Source organism: Gambusia affinis, linkage group LG06 (assembly GCF_019740435.1).
Source record: "Gambusia affinis linkage group LG06, SWU_Gaff_1.0, whole genome shotgun sequence".
Classification (NCBI taxonomy): domain Eukaryota; kingdom Metazoa; phylum Chordata; class Actinopteri; order Cyprinodontiformes; family Poeciliidae; genus Gambusia; species Gambusia affinis.
Window position 1 is genome coordinate 27,297,851 of NC_057873.1, and position 18,345 is coordinate 27,316,195.

Sequence of the window (18,345 nt, forward strand, 5' to 3'; positions counted from 1 at the left end):
TGACATTCTTTGATTAAATAAATTTCTCTTAAGCGTAACACCAATATCTAAAAACGTAATTTATACCAGGTCAGTCTTTCTCCCCTGAGCATATGGACCAGTACCGGTTCTGGATTGATTCTGAGCCTCCAAATTTCAAAAGGTCGCTATCAAGCTAATTTTCTATTAGCAGCTTTACAAATCTTTTACATTACATCACATTACCAAGGCTCATTAAAACAAACCTTTATCTTGGCTTTTTTTTCTATTCTTCTTCTTTTCTCTCTCCCTGAAGGATAAGTCAATTTTCAGACATTGTTTTGCTAACTTAACTTCTGACCGGAGCTTTGGACGTTTAGCTGCGCTCTGCTGCTCATCGCACCGCAGCTCGTTACCGGCGAAGCGTGCGGTACCTTCCGCGGCCACCAGGGGGCTCCCAAGAGCAATTTATTTTCCTTTTTCTTTTTATTCATAAAATAATGATTTCTACATACATTATCAGATATATATTATTGTGAAAACAAATCACTTCATAGTGAAATTGTGTGTTTTTGATACTATAATGAAAGAGAAATTATTACTAAAAAAGATTAATAAAAAAAAAAAAAAAATCAGCTCCACTCAGGTGGCTTCTTTGTGGTCCTGGAGCGGCTGCTTAGTTTGCTTTGCCTTGGGCCGGCCCTGATCTGACGGCTTCAACTGGAGCGGAATCTCCCCGCAGATCAGGCCAGGGAGACGCGTCACATCCATCCATCCACGGGACACAGCTCCAGTCACACAGGCGCGTGGATTTACGAGACCAAAACATGAAGACTTTTTTATTTTTTTCATCTTTGTGAGTGAAGGTCTTGAGGATGCGATGGGATGCGAAGTCGGTAACAACAGGAAGGTGAGAGTGATTCAGATTCGCGCGCGTTGGAGGCGGTTACGTATTTTTATGTAGAGTTTGTGCAGCGATTGTAACTAGAAGGGAAACGTGGTCTCTTTATCAGTAACAAGAACAAAAAAAAAGAAAACACATAAATCCAGGTCCAGTTTTTACTTTGCTCCACAAATGGGTATCCATGAAAGTCAAAAATAGATTATAGATTGGATAAGTGCTTTCTGACCTTCATATGATCATTCCACGCGCGGTTTTGTCGCAGACGTTGCTCGAGCCTTCACAGTAATGTGGAAAATAAAATGTATACAGTTGAATTGATGCTGTTCTTCAAAAGTATTTGCCCACTTTTTTTCTTCTGCTCATATGAAAACAAAAAACATCTTTGAAATAATTTATTAAAGGAGAACGTTGACCAAACTTGGCTATAAGAAAATATAGAGCCAAATTAAACGTGTATTAAACACGTTTCCTATACTTTTAAACGTAATATTGTTTGAAAAATTATTACGCAACCTGTATGACAAAATGAAGCAGGCATGAAAATCCCAAGCAATATTGATAACTATCAAATGTTGATAAGAAGAGCAGGCCAAAATGACCAAACAGTGCCGTGAAAAACTTCAGTAAATCATTTCTGAGTCAAAAGTCATAACAGATAAACATAATCTGATAGTTAAGCCCAAATAGATGATTTTGTTTAATTTACAAATTGAATCAATAATCTCAGAAATTTGATCTGGACAAGTTCTGACATGGCAAATTAAGAATCCTGTTGATTCCACCGCTGATGAGAGCGATTTGATTTTTGGTTTTCATCAGATAGAGGGTCCACCAGCTCGACGTCGCTTCATGGCTTCCTATCAAACGTCCGGGTCTCCATCGCTCGCAGACTCGGACACTCTGCCGTATTTTCCCAGCCTGTGGGAGTGGACCTGGAGCTGCTTCCTCCAGGTGACATGGAAGGAATGTCTGAGAAAGAGAAACCTCCTCCAGTCCTCATTTCGCTCTTCCTGCCAGAGTTTCCACAACGTAAATCTCCATCAGAGGACTGTTTTCAGGTGAGGAGTTGGTATTTAAGCCAAACTAGCTGGTGTGGGAAAGAGACCTCAACTTTTCTGCTTTCAGGTTCTCCATGTCATCGCTAAAGGCTCTCCTGGACCGGTCCTAAAAGTCAGGGTTGTTCATCAGGAGAAGGTTTGGGCTGCTAAGGTTGGTTGACATGTAACTCTAAAAGTGTATCGGTTTCAGGCAAGTCAAAGCGCATTACAGGAAAACAAAGGAGAAAGAAAATTACATTAAATTATGAAATGCATTTGGAGGGTCATAGTAAAATTAGGCACCAGGATAAAAACCTTTAAAATACAATCTTAAAAGAAACAAATGGCTAAGAAATTCTAAAAGAAATGTATATATATTTGTGAAAATGTGATAGACAAAAATCTTTTCAGTAATCATTTAAAAAAAGACAGTAGTTTCTGCACACCTCAGATGTCCGTGAAGGTGATTTCAAATTTGAAGAGCACAGAAAATAATGACATTTGTCTTTTCTGCTCAAGGCTGAAGGAAATTCGGACTCCATCCATCCATCCATTTTCTGTTCACCCTCGTCCCTTAATGGGGTCAGGAGGTGCTGCTGCCTCTCCAGCGACGGTCCGGGCGAGAGGCGGGTTCACCCTGGACAGGTCGCAAGCCTGTCGCAGAAATTCGGACTCATTCGTGGATAAATTGAACAAAATGAATCAATGATTGTAATGTACTACGGCCAAGTGGTGACACAGACATGCATATGTTCTTGTACTCAGAGCTTTGGAGACATCACATAGATTATGAATAAAAGTGGGCCAACAACCCACAAGTGGTTGTAGTTATTATTATTATTATTATTATTTTAAGCAGTCCCACTGTGTCAGCTCTGAAAGGTGTTGGCACACAGCACCAGTCAATCCCACCAGAGATTCAGTAAAACCAAAGCAGAAGTTTTATATGCAGCATTTTGAAATTAATACAATATAAAGCGCTAATTTCTCAACTTTCATTGCTTTTAAAAATGGATATGTGTTGTCACATAGGTTCTACCAACGTCAGAGATCTTAAAACAGGGAGTGCTGGAGCAAACGAAAGAAGTTATAATTCAGGTAATTGTCTCCATTTTTCAGAAAAGTAACGGCTCTCAAAAATTCTCCTAACCTTATTAATTGTTATAGATCAGAGCTTTCTTAAGGTTTAAAAGAGGGATGCATTGTTTTGCATTTAATCCTAAAACAAAGCCAGTTTAAATACTACTTCCATGTTTAGCTGTTTAGTCTCATTTGTCCACTTCCTGCTTGTTTCCCTCTGCTTTGCAGAGGCAGCTCAGTCATCCGTTTATTCACCGTGTGCAGGACTGCTGGCAGACACAGCACCACCTCTTCATCAGTGAGTCAAAGCTGTAAAGAGTCCTACTACATCCAAATCCCAGCCCTCCGTTTTAAGGAAGTACTCTGAAATCCAGTAACAGCTAGTAACGAAATTAGACATTTGACAGATAACAACAACAAGAAAAAATAAATAAAATCTAGAATGTGACCAATAGTGGAAACCATTCATGTCAGGTTCATGACTGTGTTTTTGACCTTTCACCTTCCTCACCAACATTAGGTGGGGGGAGAAAAAATATCTAATTTTCTGTGGTTTCCCTTGCAATTTTCTAATTTCACATATTAATTCAGCCGCCTGTGTTGACCTGATTGAACTCATCAGCAGAGACCTAATAAGTCTCTGTGCTAATCTGTGTTATCCCCCTGCAGTGTTTGAAAACTGCGGCGCTGGAGACTTGTACACGTCCTGGTTACTGAAGGGCCAGTTTGACCAGGACCAGGTTCGACTCCTTGCTGCAGAGCTGGGCAGTGCCTTGGGTACGTGTGTGTGTGTGGGCGTGTGTGTTCAACGATGTTCATTAGAACTAATTTTTATTTTTGTGTGAAGCTTACTGTATTCATTTCTCTTTTAAAGGTTTCCTACACGATCTGGGAATTGTCCATAGAGGCGTAAAGGTACAATTTTATTTGAAGAGTGTAGTTTATTTTTCTTGGGTATTATCTGAGTTATGTTCATAATTTTTTCCATTATTTTTCAGATGGAAAACATTCTGTTGAGTGATCAAGGTAGGGCACATCTCTTTTTATACTCTTTTTATACACATGTAGCCAGATATCTGGGAAAACAAATACATTTGAAAACATCCACATGAAAACTTTGTATTAAAAAAACAATATTTGTATTTGTGTACACACAAATACAAATTGGAAAATGAAGATTTTGTGCTTCACGCATTAGAGTCTGTGACAAAAAGTGTACCAATACATCCACATACTTGATTTGACACGATTCCGTCGACATTCTTGTGTTTTGTTAACTTTATATTCTAATAAGCTATTTTTAAAGTAGTTCAGCCTACATATCTGTCCATACAAATGAACCTCCTGGCGCCATGTTTAATTCCTATCAGAAAGTTGTGGTTGTTTTGAAGCAATTTGATTGGTTGACAGGTTTTAGCTTTGCACTACACTGTAACAGAACGTTCAGCTTTGAAAAAGTTTCCCCACAGCCTTGGGCACCGTGGGTTCACTTGATGTTTGGTGGCCAACTTTCAGCCGCCGCACGACCTACTTAAAGGACCCCTCCAGAACCCATTTAGGACATCCATAATAGGATGGAAAATGGAGCACCAGATAAAGTATCATCATTAAACGCCTTTAATTAGTTAACGCGGGGGAAAAAATAACCCCTAAGGTTCCCAAGGGAGATAACCGAGTATAATTGCTGAACTTCGCAGAGCCGTGGGTCTATTTCAGAACCGTGTCTGCTGAATGGGAGAGAGTCGGCTCCTCCCTGACACTGAATTCCCTCTCAGGCCTTTGTCTTAGACAGGTCCGTCAAGTCTGTGTTGTGGCTGTGCGGGTGGCACGCAGTCCAGTGACCCACATCTGCCTTGGCAGGCACACTGACCCAAAATAGAGGAGAGAGGAGAGAGGAGTTCCCCGGGAAAGACGGATGAGTCGACTCACCTGAGGGTTGGTAAATAGCGCCATTACGTAACTGAGCGCGCGACGGAAGCAGTTTTATTAACCGAGGAGAGGAAGAAAACAGTTCGGGCTCAGGGACTGGGGTGGGGAGGATGTGTTAAAGAATAACATTTAAGCAAAATCACTGATTACACAATTGTTTTTACCCGTTCTTATCTTCCCATAGCAGTATATGTCACTCTTCAAGTTGAACTTTCCAGGAACGTCTAATTAGTAACCTTCGACTTTCTGCTTCCCTGGAGTATAACTGTGACACAGCAGGGGACAATTTCAGTTAACCCCTGACTGTTAGGCTGAGGAGAGACGCCAGGAAAAAATATGTTAGATCTTATAATTATACATTTAAATTTATGCTACACTATGCTGGAATTTTATCTAAAGTTTGGTTAGAAACTAAGACTGATGTTTATACACAACAATAGCGATATACCAATCTGATATTAATATCTTTAGCATCCCAGATATTAAAAAAAATCTAGATCCGATATTAGTGACAACGTGCCTGATCCATAGTGGCAGGGCCGTGCAGAGACGTTTGGAGGGGCAGGGGCTCAAAGTTAAAAAGGGCACATTGAACAAGATCTTAAAACACCGTACAACAGTGGATCGGTGCATCCCAGTCTGTTTCTCTGTAGGAGAAACAGACTGGGATGTTGACTAGGATGACTAGGACTGGGATGTCTAGTTGACTTTTAGAAAAACAATACTAATGAGCTGTAAGTCGGCCACCGCTGGATCTTTCTGTAGAATAATTATCCAAGACAAACGACAGAGACATATACCCTAAACTTCACATAAGGCTTCTCCCATGTTGATCCTGACATTTTGTGCAGGTGTGAATAAACTCAAGATATCTCTCCTATTGACCAAACAACCGGACCGAGATCCACTTTTTGAGGTTGTCTAGGTCCACTTCCAAATGAACTCTGGTGTGGTTCGCTTCTGGTGTGAACACCGACCGGTATCAATCTGAACAAACTACAGGGAATGCAAGTCTTTTTGGACTTCATGAGCCACTTTGTGGTAAAATGAGCCTTTCTGTGATGCTACTGGCTGCATGTAGTGACTGTACTCTACTGTTTTCTGATAGCGATGCTGCTGCCAGCGTGTTGTACATCGGGACAGGCAAAGATCTGGTCTAATTACTGCCAAAATTAATATTCCATCTTCAAACGTTTTTTCTTTCTTTTTTTTTCTTTTACAAAACCGTTCCAAACAAAGACTGCTTTTGGTCCGGCCTAAATAAGTGGACCAAAAGACTTTCCTGGCACGAATACACTCTAAAATCATCTAAATCCCACAGAAAACAATAAAACATCACTCTCTCTCTCTGTGTGTGTATATATATATATCATATTTTCATCATAGTTTGTAAAAGTGTGATTGTAATAATGAGAAAAGGGCAGGCAAAAACCTGTGCCACCAAAGGCCCTTTTTTTCACATCTTTGTGGCTAAAGTCCAAGCTCTGCGTAGGAAATCAGCCCTTCAAATTAAAAACAAATTGACATTTAAAGCCTCGTTAACACAGGAGTGACCAAAACCTGGAATTAACCATTACTATTTCCGTGTACATATGATCTCCTTGTAATCAAAGTGAGAGGACGTATAGCCCTGAGTGTGAAACCCGCTGAGACTCTGAGGGTGTGAGTACCAAATTATCAGGAGACCAGAAACTTTCCTTTGGGCACTTTTTTTTATTTTATTTTACTAATTAAGACAAAAATAAAACCCCTCAGGGGAGAGGTTAAATAAAGCTGCAACAGGGGCAGAGATTATGGATATATGATGTAGGTACAGTGATAGGAACTGGTATTTAGGGAGAAAAAGAAGGATTCCTCTCATTAAAAGCTGCTTGTGAGCTTCAGATTTAGGTTTGCTTCTGCTATTTACTACAAGAAATATAGGAATTACTTCACTTGTGTAAAAAGAAGTCGGAAATGGATCTGAAAATGTTGGAAAATTGTACTAGAACAATGATTCATCAAAAAATTGTAACTTATGTAGGGCAGAGGTGGGAGTGTACGCTCCGCCCAGGGGTGTCTTCTTGTAAGGTGTGACACACTTTGAGTTGGATACAAACCAGAGCTGACAGAGAGACACTGCCACTGCTCATCACCTCATCAGAGGAGGTAAGACGGTTTATCTCTCCTTCCTTTTGATATTTGGCTCACTGTGTTTGCAGTCTGGTAATAGATTTTACCTAAAATGTTTTTTTTAATTTTTATTGTACATGGATAAAAAAATTTTAAAACCTTCATTCCAGCTCTTATTAGCATCAGAAATATTTATTTGAACATTTACATGAATGTTCATTAATTTCATGCCTCTTTTCCATCAAGTTTAAAATATGAATGTCAAATAAAATAAAAGTAAAAGAATATTAAACAAAACAAAAGGATTTGTTTTGTTTTTTACTTTGAAACATCAAAATGAAAGAAATTAATTTTGTGTAGTTTAATTTTCCTACTTTTGAATTTTTATTTTAGATGTATTTTAGAATTTTTGACTTAAAACAAGCTCTTCTGTCTTGCTGAAAAGTTACATGTAAGTCAAGTCAGTTTTGTCTTATTTCAAATGTGCTGAGATATTTTTGTACCGTTTAATTTTCCTTGATATTTTTATCCTTTTCATTTTAGACTTAGTGACCATTCACATTTTAAATTGGAAGGAAAAGACGCATAAAATTAATGAAGGTGCATGTAAATGTTCAAATAAATATTTCTGATACTAATAAAAGTTAGAACAATATTTTTAGTCTAGTTACTAAACCAAAAATACTTAGTAAGATTTTTATGTTTTTTGCAGTGAAAAATATAAAACATTATATAGAATCAGGAGTGCAAATATGTATTATCTGATGCGTATGGAGACACATTGTAGCTACCCTTTCTCCCCGCCTCTCTTACTTATCTACACATTCACAAACAGCTGCTAAATGCTGAAAATGCTGAAATTTTTGTATTTTTCCCACCATCGTTTTGGCGCCCCCTCTAGCAGCACCTACTTTTTGCGCCACTGGATAGATTTAAATTTCTACATAATAAAGGCTCCAGGTAATAACTTTTTTTTTCCTTCTTGTAATTATACAACTGACTGTGCTTTGCCAATGCCATGGCGGCTGCCCTTCTCCTGCCGCCAGCAACCGGATCATCAGAAGGTCAACTCTTCCACCAGTCCCAGGATGACGCACCAGTTCCCAACTCTCTCCGAGGCCCAGAAGAGGGAGCTCCATGAGACGGCTCTACGCATAGTTTCTCCAGGGAAGGGCATCCTGGCTGCAGATGAGTCTGTGGGTCTGTAGCATTCCCTAGTAGTATTCCCCCTTACCTGATTCCTGGTTAAAACCACATTGTCTGAACTCCAAAGAGATGATCCGGATGGATAAATCTAGACGTTTTCTCTGCAGGCAGCATGGCCAAGCGGCTGGCCCAGGTCGGGGTGGAGAACACAGAGGAAAACCGCAGGCAGTTCCGTCAGATCCTCTTCAGTGCGGATGATCGCATCAACAGCTGCATTGGAGGAGTCATCTTCTTCCATGAGACCCTCTACCAGCACTCTGACAATGGCGTTCCCTTTGTGAAAATGATCAGGGACAGGGGGATCCTGGTTGGGGTCAAGGTGCGTCCGCTCTCCAGTGAACGTGCAGCGTGATGCAGGTCAGTACTAATCCAAAGTTTCATCTCTCGATAGGTTGACAAAGGCGTGGTTCCTCTGGCGGGAACATGCGGGGAAACCACCACGCAAGGTCCGACCAGCTCATCTTTATGGATCGGCTCCATTTTTTTTTCTTTTTAGGATTTGCAGCTCAGCTTTAAACCTTTCTCTGCAGGTCTGGATGGCTTGGCGGAGCGTTGTGCGCAGTACAAAAAGGATGGAGCGGTGTTTGCAAAGTGGCGTTGCGTGCTCAAAATCAGTGACTCCAATCCATCGAAACTGGCAATCACAGAAAATGCAAATGTGCTCGCGCGCTGCTCGAGCATCTGCCAGCAGGTTAGAGGGATCAGCAGTCTGCACGTTATTTGTGGACTGATACACCTGTGTAGATTGATTGAGAATCTTTGATGTTTTGGGTAGAATGGCATTGTGCCCGTCATTGAGCCAGAGATTTTACCTGATGGTGACCACGACCTGAAACGCTGCCAGTACGTCACAGAGAAGGTGAGGTTTTTGTATTTTTAACATCAGGCTGTCCGGACACACTTAAAAAGACTTAAATGTATGTATCCAAAATCAAGGTCTGAAACTTGAAAATAGGGGCAAGTTGGTCTTAAAGCCATTATATACAGGTCTTAAACTTTGTTGTGGCAGGACACATAATCTGGTACATTCTATATACATAGTGAATATTTATTTTATGATATATATATATATATATATATATATATATATATATATATAAAAGGAGGAGCGTGGCAAATGTCACGGTCTGACAATGGAAAGAGACAGTGAGGCAGTGTGTCAGACCACCAATTCCTGAAACCACACACACAAAAAAACCTCATAAAGTGCATGCCAGGGTGCTCACTTCGACCCGACAGACCACACACAGGGTAAAAAGATTTTTTTCTCAGATCCATTTGAGCGTTAAAAGAGCCTCAGGAATGTGTGGGGAAAAAAATTTACTTGGAAAGAACATCACAGAAAAATATGGAATTATTTAAGACTTTAGTAAAAAAAAAACAACAACATTCAGTTTAAACCTTTTGTGTGCTGCAGGTCCTGGCTGCAGTGTACAAGGCCATGTCAGACCACCATGTCTATCTGGAAGGCTCTCTGCTCAAACCCAACATGGTCACTTCTGGACACAGCTGCCCCACCAAGTACAGCCCAGAGGAGGTGGCAATGGCGTCCGTCACCGCCATGCGCCGCACCGTTCCTCCGGCCGTACCTGGTCAGTCACACTACACCCACTGCCGACCAGAAACACTCACACACTTTTGAAAACACTCCATTCTACCCCTGGTTTTATGTAAAATCCCCGTTTGCAAAGAACTGTATTAATCAAACAGAAAGACGCCAAACGCTGATGGTTTACTCCCTGCAGGGATTTGCTTCCTGTCTGGAGGTCAGAGTGAAGAAGAGGCCTCCGTCCACTTGAACGCCATCAACAACTGCCCCCTGGCCAAGCCCTGGGTCCTGACGTTCTCGTTCGGCCGGGCCCTGCAGGCGTCGGCCCTCAGAGCCTGGAGGGGGCACAAAGAGAACGAAAAAACCGCCACAGAGCAGTTCATTAAGCGAGCAGAGGTACTTTTTCCTGACATGTACTGCACATAAAAATAACTATGATGCCAGGTTTAAGTTGCTGCCTGTTTTTGTGTCACGTTTGTTTATTCTGTTCCTCCCAGGTGAACAGTCTGGCATGTCAGGGGAAATACAGCGGCGGTGATAACTACGGCGACGCCGGCCATCACACCTTTGGCTCCTGCTATGCTTACTGAACAAAGACATAATTATTAACCATTATGTTTTATTTCTTATGTTATATCCCCGGTGAATAGTACAGTAGAGACTGAGATTAGATTAAAATAGGTGATGTGTGAATATATTGAATGAAAACAGCTGACAGTGTTTTATTACAATGAAGACAATCAGGAATGTAATCAGGACTTCTGATGTCTGAAGGAAATGTCTACTTCCTCTGCATAATGTGTGTGTAATGCAATACAGTGCTCAGTCAGTTCTTTAAATTTATGAGAATATTGACTTGATAGCACAGACTACAGTTTACATCAAGTAGTGTCAATTGCTAATAATGTGATCAAACGGATGATGCTCTTCATCCCCTTGTCTGAAAATCTATTGCTTCTCTGAATGGAATGAATGTGCTTAGCTTAGCGTTTAGCACTGGTTGTTCAGAGGTAAAAACAATAACGCCTGGCATTAGCTTTGAGCTAACGAGTCCCTGCGCTCCTCGCTGACCTCTGAATGCATCATGCTGTCAGCCACAGGAATATTCTCTGTACAATAAACATCAAATGCAATAAAAATGCTTGTCGGTTGAAGTCTGGTTTGTTTATGGAATGGCGCGTTTTTGTTGTGAAAGAATAACTCGGTGTAATAAGGACGTATTAAACAGGATAATTATCAGTATGAGTCCTTAAATATTTAGTATTTTAAATGTTTGTAGTAGCTCTCAAATTACATTTGTGAACAAGGCTGGTCCTAACCTCTTGGGTGCTCTGAGCAAACAACACACTCAGTCCCCCCTGCAGGATTTTGGGGTGTCTAACTTAAGTAGAGAAGCAATTAAAGTGCTTCTTTAATTGCACTTTAATTGCTTTTAAAGTGCAACTAAAAGCACTTTAAAAGCTTTTAATTGCACTTTAGATAATTTAACAGTGTAAGGATGATATATATTCTATATAACATTGGTAAATATAACATGGTCCCAAATGTTCAAATAGGTGCAGCACCATTTTATCGACAATAAAATTGATAAAAATAGCGCAATGCAAAAGAATGACTATAGCAGGCTAACACCACTTTCCCAAATTAATGTGACTGGTAACTCGTTTTCTGGTAACCAAGGGCCACAATGTAAACATTACATATTTTAGTTTTTCAAAGTTCACCAACTCTAAATTTGTTGTGTAAGCATATAAGCAGTATTTAAAAAGAACTTATGTTTTATAAACAATAATATTACTTATTAATCTGGTGTTAAAAGATGAGCGTTTTTTCTTCTTCTGGTAACAAACTACCATGAAGAATAAATCAGATTTTTACTTTTGTGTTCAATGTCTGTGTACCATTAATGGCAAAAAAAACCATTTTCACTTTTCTCCAAAATTCACCAAAGTGACCATTTTTAAGTATTATAAGATACGTAGTGTTTCAAAAGAGCAGAGGAAATCTTATGTTCTTTTTTTACTTTTATGTTCAATTTCTATTTTATAGTATATCTACCATCAATGATAAAAAAAACAAACTAACTTTTCTGTAAAATTCACCAAATGACGATTCTTAAGTAGAATAAGATGAGTAGTGTTTTAAAAGACCAGAGGAAATCTTATGTTCTTTGAACAATAACAATATTTGTTGTTAAGCTGTTGCTAAGAGATGACAGCGTTTTCTGGTAACCAAGGGCCACAATGTAAACATTAGATATTTTAGTTTTTCAAAGTTTATCCACTCTAAATTTGTTGTCTAAGCATATAAGCAGTATTTAAAAAGAACTTATATTTTATAAACAATAATATTACTTATTAATTTGGTGCTAAGAAATGAGCGTTTTTTCTTTTTCTGGTAACAAACTGTCACGAAGCATAAATCAGATGTTTACTTTAATGTTCAATTTATGTTTTATAGTATCAGTGATACTATAAAACATACCATCAATGATAAAAAAACAAACTAACTTTTCTGTAAAATTCACCAAAGTGACGATTCTTAAGTATTATAACATGCGTAGTATTTCAAAAGAGCAGAGGAAATCTTATGTTTTTTGAACAATAACAATATTTGTTGTTAAGCTGTTGTTAAGCTGTTGTTAAGCTGTTGCTAAGCGATGATAGCGTTTTCTGGTAACCAAGGGGCGCAATGTAAAAATTTCAGATTTTAGTTTTTAAAAGTTTATCAACTCTAAATTTCTTGTCTAAGCATATAAGCAGTATTTAAAAAGAACTTATGTTTCATAAACAATAAAATTACTCATTAATTTGGTGCAAAGAGATGAGTGTTTTTTCTTTTTCTGGTAACAAACTGCTACGAAGTATAGGCTAAATCAGATTTTTACTTTTGTGTTCAATGTCTGTGTGACAGCTGTCCCTGCTGTCCCACTGAATTGGTAATGGTTTTCTGTTCTTCCTTAATGTTACTTTACATATTAATTAGTGCTTAGTTTAGATTTATCTTTATCTTTGAAATTATTTTTATTAGTCTGACTTTTTAGTTAACTATTTGATGTGCACACATTTAGTTAACTTTATTTGTCAGTTCTTTGTATTTTTAGTTAAAGACAACCAATTAATTTCTTCCTTTTGAGTTATTACCGTAGTTTCCTTTGGACCTGCCCCTGGAAATTGCAGATGAGCTCCAGCTGACTGAGGTCCATTCATGGCTGTCGAACTTCCTCAGCGGGCCGGTCCATTTGTTCACCAGGGGAAGGGGACATTTGGTTTATATTTTATTTTGACCATTTGTTTAATGTTTCTTCTTTTTGAAAGTTAGTTTAAATTTGATATTTATTTAATTTATAGATTTAATAATATTCTCACCAGTGTTTGTTAGGTTCTTGTGTGTTTAGTTACCCCCTTGTGTGTGTTAGCAGTGGTCTGATCAGCCACTATTTAAGTTCCCCTCATGTCTTGTTTGTTAGGTCAGTTTGTGCTTGAGTTCCTTCTGTTACCACTTGAGTTATACTTTATGTTGACCTTAGTTTTGGGCCCAATTTGTCATTTTTAAATTACTTTTGGATATTTTTTGTAATAAATTAAGATTATTTTTGGAAATTCTTTTATGTCTCTTGGCTGGTCTACGCAAAACCCTCACAGTCTGTTTCCATTAATGGCAAAAAAAAACATTTTTACTTTTCTCCAAACTTCACGAACTTGACAATTCTTAAGAAGAATAAGAGGAGTAGTGTTTTAAAAGAGCAGAGGAAATCTTATGTTTTTTGAACAATAACAATATTTGTTGTTAAGCTGTTGCCAAGAGATGATAGTGTTTTCTGGTAACCAAGGGCCACAAAGTAAACATTACATATTTTAGTTTTTTCAAAGTTCACCAACTCTAAATTTCTTGTCTAAGCATATAAGCAGTATTTAAAAAGAACTTATGTTTTATAAACAATAATATTACTCATTAATCTGGTGCTAAGAGCTGAGCGTTTTTTCTTTTTCTGGTAACAAACTACCATGAAGAATAAATCAGATTTTTACTTTTGTGTTCAATGTCTGTGTACCATTAATGGCAAAAAAAAACATTTTCACTTTTCTCCAAAATTCACCAAAGTGACCATTTTTAAGTATTATAAGATACGTAGTGTTTCAAAAGAGCAGAGGAAATCTTATGTTCTTTTTTTACTTTTATGTTCAATTTCTATTTTATAGTATATCTACCATCAATGATAAAAAAAACAAACTAACTTTTCTGTAAAATTCACCAAATGACGATTCTTAAGTATTATAAGATACGTAGTATTTCAAAAGAGAAGAGGAAATCTTATGTTTTTTAACAATAACAATATTTGTTGTTAAGCTGTTGCTAAGAGATGACAGCGTTTTCTGGTAACCAAGGGCCACAATGTAAACGTTACATATTTTTGTTTTTCAATGTTTATCCACTCTAATTTTTTTGTCTATGTATATAAGCAGTATTTCAAAAGAACTTATATTTTATAAACAATAATATAATTATTAATTTGGTGTTAAGAGATGAGCGTTTTTTCTTTTTCTAGTAACAAACTGCCACGAAATATAAATCAGATTGTTACTTTTGTGTTCAATGTCTGTGTACCATTAATGGCAAGAAAAAAAACATTTTCACTTTTCTCCAAACTTCACCAACTTGACAATTCTTAAGTAGAATAAGATACGTAGTATTTTAAAAGAGCAGAGGAAATCTTATGTTTTTTGAACAATAACAATATTTGTTGCTAAGCAGTTGCTAAGAGATAACAGCGTTTTCTGGTAACCAAGGGCCACAATGTAAACATTACATATTTTAGTATTTCAAAGTTTACCAACTCTAAATCTGTTGTCTAAGCATATAAGCAGTATTTAAAAAGAACTTATATTTTATAAACAATAATATTACTCATTAATTTGGTGCTAAGAAATGAGCATTTTTTCTTTTTCTGGTAATAAAGTGTCACGAAACATAAATCAGATTTTTACTTTTATGTTAAATTTCAGTTTTATAGTATATCTACCATCAATGACAAAAAAACAAACTAACTTTTCAGTAAAATTCACCAAAGTGACGGTTCTTAAGTATTATAAGATAAGTAGTATTTCAAAAGAGCAGAGGAAATCTTATGTTCTTTGAACAATAACAATTCTTGTTGTTAAGCTGTTGCTAAGAGATGTCAGCGTTTTCTGGTAACCAAGGGCCACAAAGTAAACATTAGATATTTTAGTTTTGCAAAGTTTATCCACTCTAAATTTTTTGTCTAAGTATATAAGCAGTATCTCAAAAGAACTTATATTTTATAAACAATAATATAACTCATTAATTTGGTGCTAAGAGATGAGCGTTTTTTTCTGGTAACAAACTGCCACGAAGTTTAAATCAGATCTTTACTTTTGTGTTCAATATCTGTGTACCATTAATGGTAAAAAAACATTTTCACTTTTCTCCAAACTTCACCAAAGTGACAATTCTTAAGTATTATAACATGCGTAGTATTTCAAAAGAGAAGAGGAAATCTTATGTTCTTTGAACAATAACAATATTTGTTGTTAAGCTGTTGTTAAGCTGTTGCTAAGCGATGACAGCGTTTTCTGGTAACCAAGGGCCACAATGTAAACATGAGATATTTTAACTTTTCAAAGTTTATCAACTCTAAATTTCTTGTCTAAGCATATAAGCAGTATTTAAAAAGAACTTATGTTTCATAAACAATAAAATTACTCATTAATTTGGTGCAAAGAGATGAGTGTTTTTTTCTTTTTCTGGTAACAAACTGCCACGAAGTATAGGCTAAATCAGATTTTTACTTTTGTGTTCAATGTCTGTGTGACAGCTGTCCCTGCTGTCCCACTGAATTGGTAATGGTTTTCTGTTCTTCCTTAATGTTACTTTACATATTAATTAGTGCTTGTTTAGATTTATCTTTATCTTTGAAATTATTTTTATTAGTCTGACTTTTTAGTTAACTATTCGATGTGCACACATTTAGTTAACTTTATTTGTCAGTTCTTTGTATTTTTAGTTAAAGACAACCAATTAATTTCTTCCTTTTGAGTTATTACCGTAGTTTCCTTTGGACCTGCCCCTGGAAATTGCAGATGAGCTCCAGCTGACTGAGGTCCATTCATGGCTGTCGAACTTCCTCAGCGGGCCGGTCCATTTGTTCACCAGGGGAAGGGGACATTTGGTTTATATTTTATTTTGACCATTTGTTTAATGTTTCTTCTTTTTGAAAGTTAGTTTAAATTTGATATTTATTTAATTTATAGATTTAATAATATTCTCACCAGTGTTTGTTAGGTTCTTGTGTGTTTAGTTACCCCCTTGTGTGTGTTAGCAGTGGTCTGATCAGCCACTATTTAAGTTCCCCTCATGTCTTGTTTGTTAGGTCAGTTTGTGCTTGAGTTCCTTCTGTTACCACTTGAGTTATACTTTATGTTGACCTTAGTTTTGGGCCCAATTTGTCATTTTTAAATTACTTTTGGATATTTTTTGTAATAAATTAAGATTATTTTTGGAAATTCTTTTATGTCTCTTGGCTGGTCTACGCAAAACCCTCACAGTCTGTTTCCATTAATGGCAAAAAAAAACATTTTTACTTTTCTCCAAACTTCACGAACTTAGAATAAGAGGAGTAGTGTTTTAAAAGAGCAGAGGAAGTCTTATGTTTTTTGAACAATAACAATATTTGTTGTTAAGCTGTTGCCAAGAGATGATAGTGTTTTCTGGTAACCAAGGGCCACAAAGTAAACATTACATATTTTAGTTTTTTCAAAGTTCACCAACTCTAAATTTCTTGTCTAAGCATATAAGCAGTATTTCAAAAGAACTTATATTTTATAAACAATAATATTACTCATTAATTTGGTGCTAAAAGACGAGCGTTTTTTCTTTTTCTGGTAACAAACTGCCACAAAGTATAAATCAGATTTTTACTTTTGTGTTCAATGTCTGTGTACCATTAATGGCAAAAAAAACATTTTCGCTTTTCTCCAAAATTCACCAACTTGACAATTCTTAAGTAGAATCAGATGCGTAGTGTTTCAAAAGACCAGAGGAAATCTTATGTTCTTTGAACAATAACAATTCTTGTTGTTAAGCTGTTGCTAAGAGATGATAGCGTTTTCTGGTAACCAAGGGCCACAATGTAAACATTACATATTTTAGTTTTTCAAAGTACACCAACTCTAAATTTGTTGTCTAAAATATACTGCACAATGTACAAAAATAGTATGATGTAACATATTGTAACTAGCTTATGGAATATACCTGTACGATAGCATCTGGAAGGCCTGCAGTCATTCTTGAGAGTGAATTTTTCACAGCCAGGGTCTTCTGCATCAGAATTTCAAGTGTGGGTAGTAAAGTCCCATAAGGACAGTCGCCTTGTAAAATGTCCAGAGCTGCAGTCATGGGCAACATGACGGTGTAGTACTCATGCAGGAACTGGTACTCTCGATCTGTGAAGCACTTAACTCCTAACTTGCTGCATAGCGTATTCAGATCGCTCATGGGGATTTCTGAAACTCTCTTCACAGCATCAAAGAATGAATTCCACCTTGTGGATGTTGGTACCAGGAGCTTTCTTTTGCTTCTGATGCAAGTGCAGATCTGCTGGATTTGGTCCATAACGCTGTGCATTTTGCTATGCTGCTCCTATAAACAGCCTTGCTTTCTGCATGGGAAGTTAAATATTTCTCTACATCACTTGTGGAAATTATGTTGATGGTGTGTGAGGCATACCTGTGGTGCGGGGTAAAGACAGTTGGCCATCACCTTCATTCTCAGTTGAGAGGATTTCTGTCAGATTCAAAAAGGTGACATCATCATCATCTGTCCTGGTTGACTCTTCTTCAGTCTCATCATCGGACTCTGTGACAGGCTGAAAAACTTTAAATGCTTTCACAAAATTAGATCCATTGTCTGTCACTGTTGCAACTACTTTGTTGAGTAGTCCATATGAAGAGTGGATGTTTTCGATTTCTGCACCAATAACATCGTATGTGTGTCTGCCGCGGATCCTCCTACAAGCTAAAGCAGCCTTGTTCCGCTCTAATGTAGCTCTATAGATCCAGTGGAGCGTTACACCCATATAGCTTCTGTTATTTGCATTAGCAGTCCAAATATCCGCAGTAGTTGACACAAAAGCGACCTCATTCAGTGCGGCCTTCAAATTTCTCTCCATCTCTGCGTATTCTTTTTCCAGATATGCCGAAAAGGTTCCTCTGTGAGCAGTGACGGAGCCAGAGGGGTGGCAGGGGTGGCATTTGTCACCCCCAACAGAGCCCTGGCCACCCCTACTGCCACCCCACTGGAAATGGTCATTTTAAAATATAATACTTATGAGATCGGCAACAATTTGCCAGGAAAACTGTAATTTTCGACTGTCCCTGAATGCAGCCCGATGCAGTAGCAGCTCACTGACGCTGTTCATTGGTTAAGCTGACATGTGGTAAAAATTACAAATACACACTACTTTTTGGAAAACTGTGTTTGGTGACATACTGTTATTTATCAGACTTAAGTGAATACACATTGACCACAAGATGGCGGCGTTATCCCTCTAC

The 18,345-nt window shown here is 37.6% G+C and overlaps 2 protein-coding genes across 2 annotated transcripts; both read left to right on the forward strand.

The window, feature by feature from the left end:
* The first annotated feature begins 838 nt into the window (after positions 1-838).
* Positions 839-4,884, forward strand: rskra (ribosomal protein S6 kinase related a). The gene is made up of 8 exons (XM_044120394.1): positions 839-854; positions 1,682-1,920; positions 1,988-2,071; positions 2,932-2,997; positions 3,208-3,277; positions 3,649-3,756; positions 3,854-3,894; positions 3,978-4,884. Exons 1-8 carry the CDS (start codon positions 839-841, stop codon positions 4,089-4,091), a joined length of 738 nt encoding a protein of 245 aa, XP_043976329.1. The 3' UTR covers positions 4,092-4,884.
* A 13-nt stretch (positions 4,885-4,897) lies between these two features.
* aldoca (aldolase C, fructose-bisphosphate, a) lies at positions 4,898-10,923 on the forward strand. Its single transcript, XM_044120417.1, has 10 exons — positions 4,898-4,914; positions 6,932-7,056; positions 8,067-8,220; positions 8,334-8,545; positions 8,618-8,672; positions 8,757-8,917; positions 9,002-9,085; positions 9,644-9,818; positions 9,972-10,171; positions 10,273-10,923. Exons 3-10 carry the CDS (start codon positions 8,109-8,111, stop codon positions 10,363-10,365), a joined length of 1,092 nt encoding a protein of 363 aa, XP_043976352.1. The 5' UTR covers positions 4,898-4,914; positions 6,932-7,056; positions 8,067-8,108; the 3' UTR covers positions 10,366-10,923.
* The last annotated feature ends 7,422 nt before the right edge of the window (positions 10,924-18,345 follow it).

Coding starts and splice junctions, on each gene's coding strand:
- rskra (XM_044120394.1), top strand. Junction 2,072..2,931: donor AGAAGGTTTGGGCTGCTAAG/GTTGGTTGACAT, acceptor GTTGTCACATAG/GTTCTACCAACGTCAGAGAT. Junction 3,895..3,977: donor TTGTCCATAGAGGCGTAAAG/GTACAATTTTAT, acceptor ATTATTTTTCAG/ATGGAAAACATTCTGTTGAG.
- aldoca (XM_044120417.1), top strand. CDS start 8,109: ATGACGCACCAGTTCCCAACTCTCTCCGAGGCCCAGAAGAGGGAGCTC. Junction 8,673..8,756: donor CGGGGAAACCACCACGCAAG/GTCCGACCAGCT, acceptor CTTTCTCTGCAG/GTCTGGATGGCTTGGCGGAG. Junction 9,086..9,643: donor GCCAGTACGTCACAGAGAAG/GTGAGGTTTTTG, acceptor TGTGTGCTGCAG/GTCCTGGCTGCAGTGTACAA.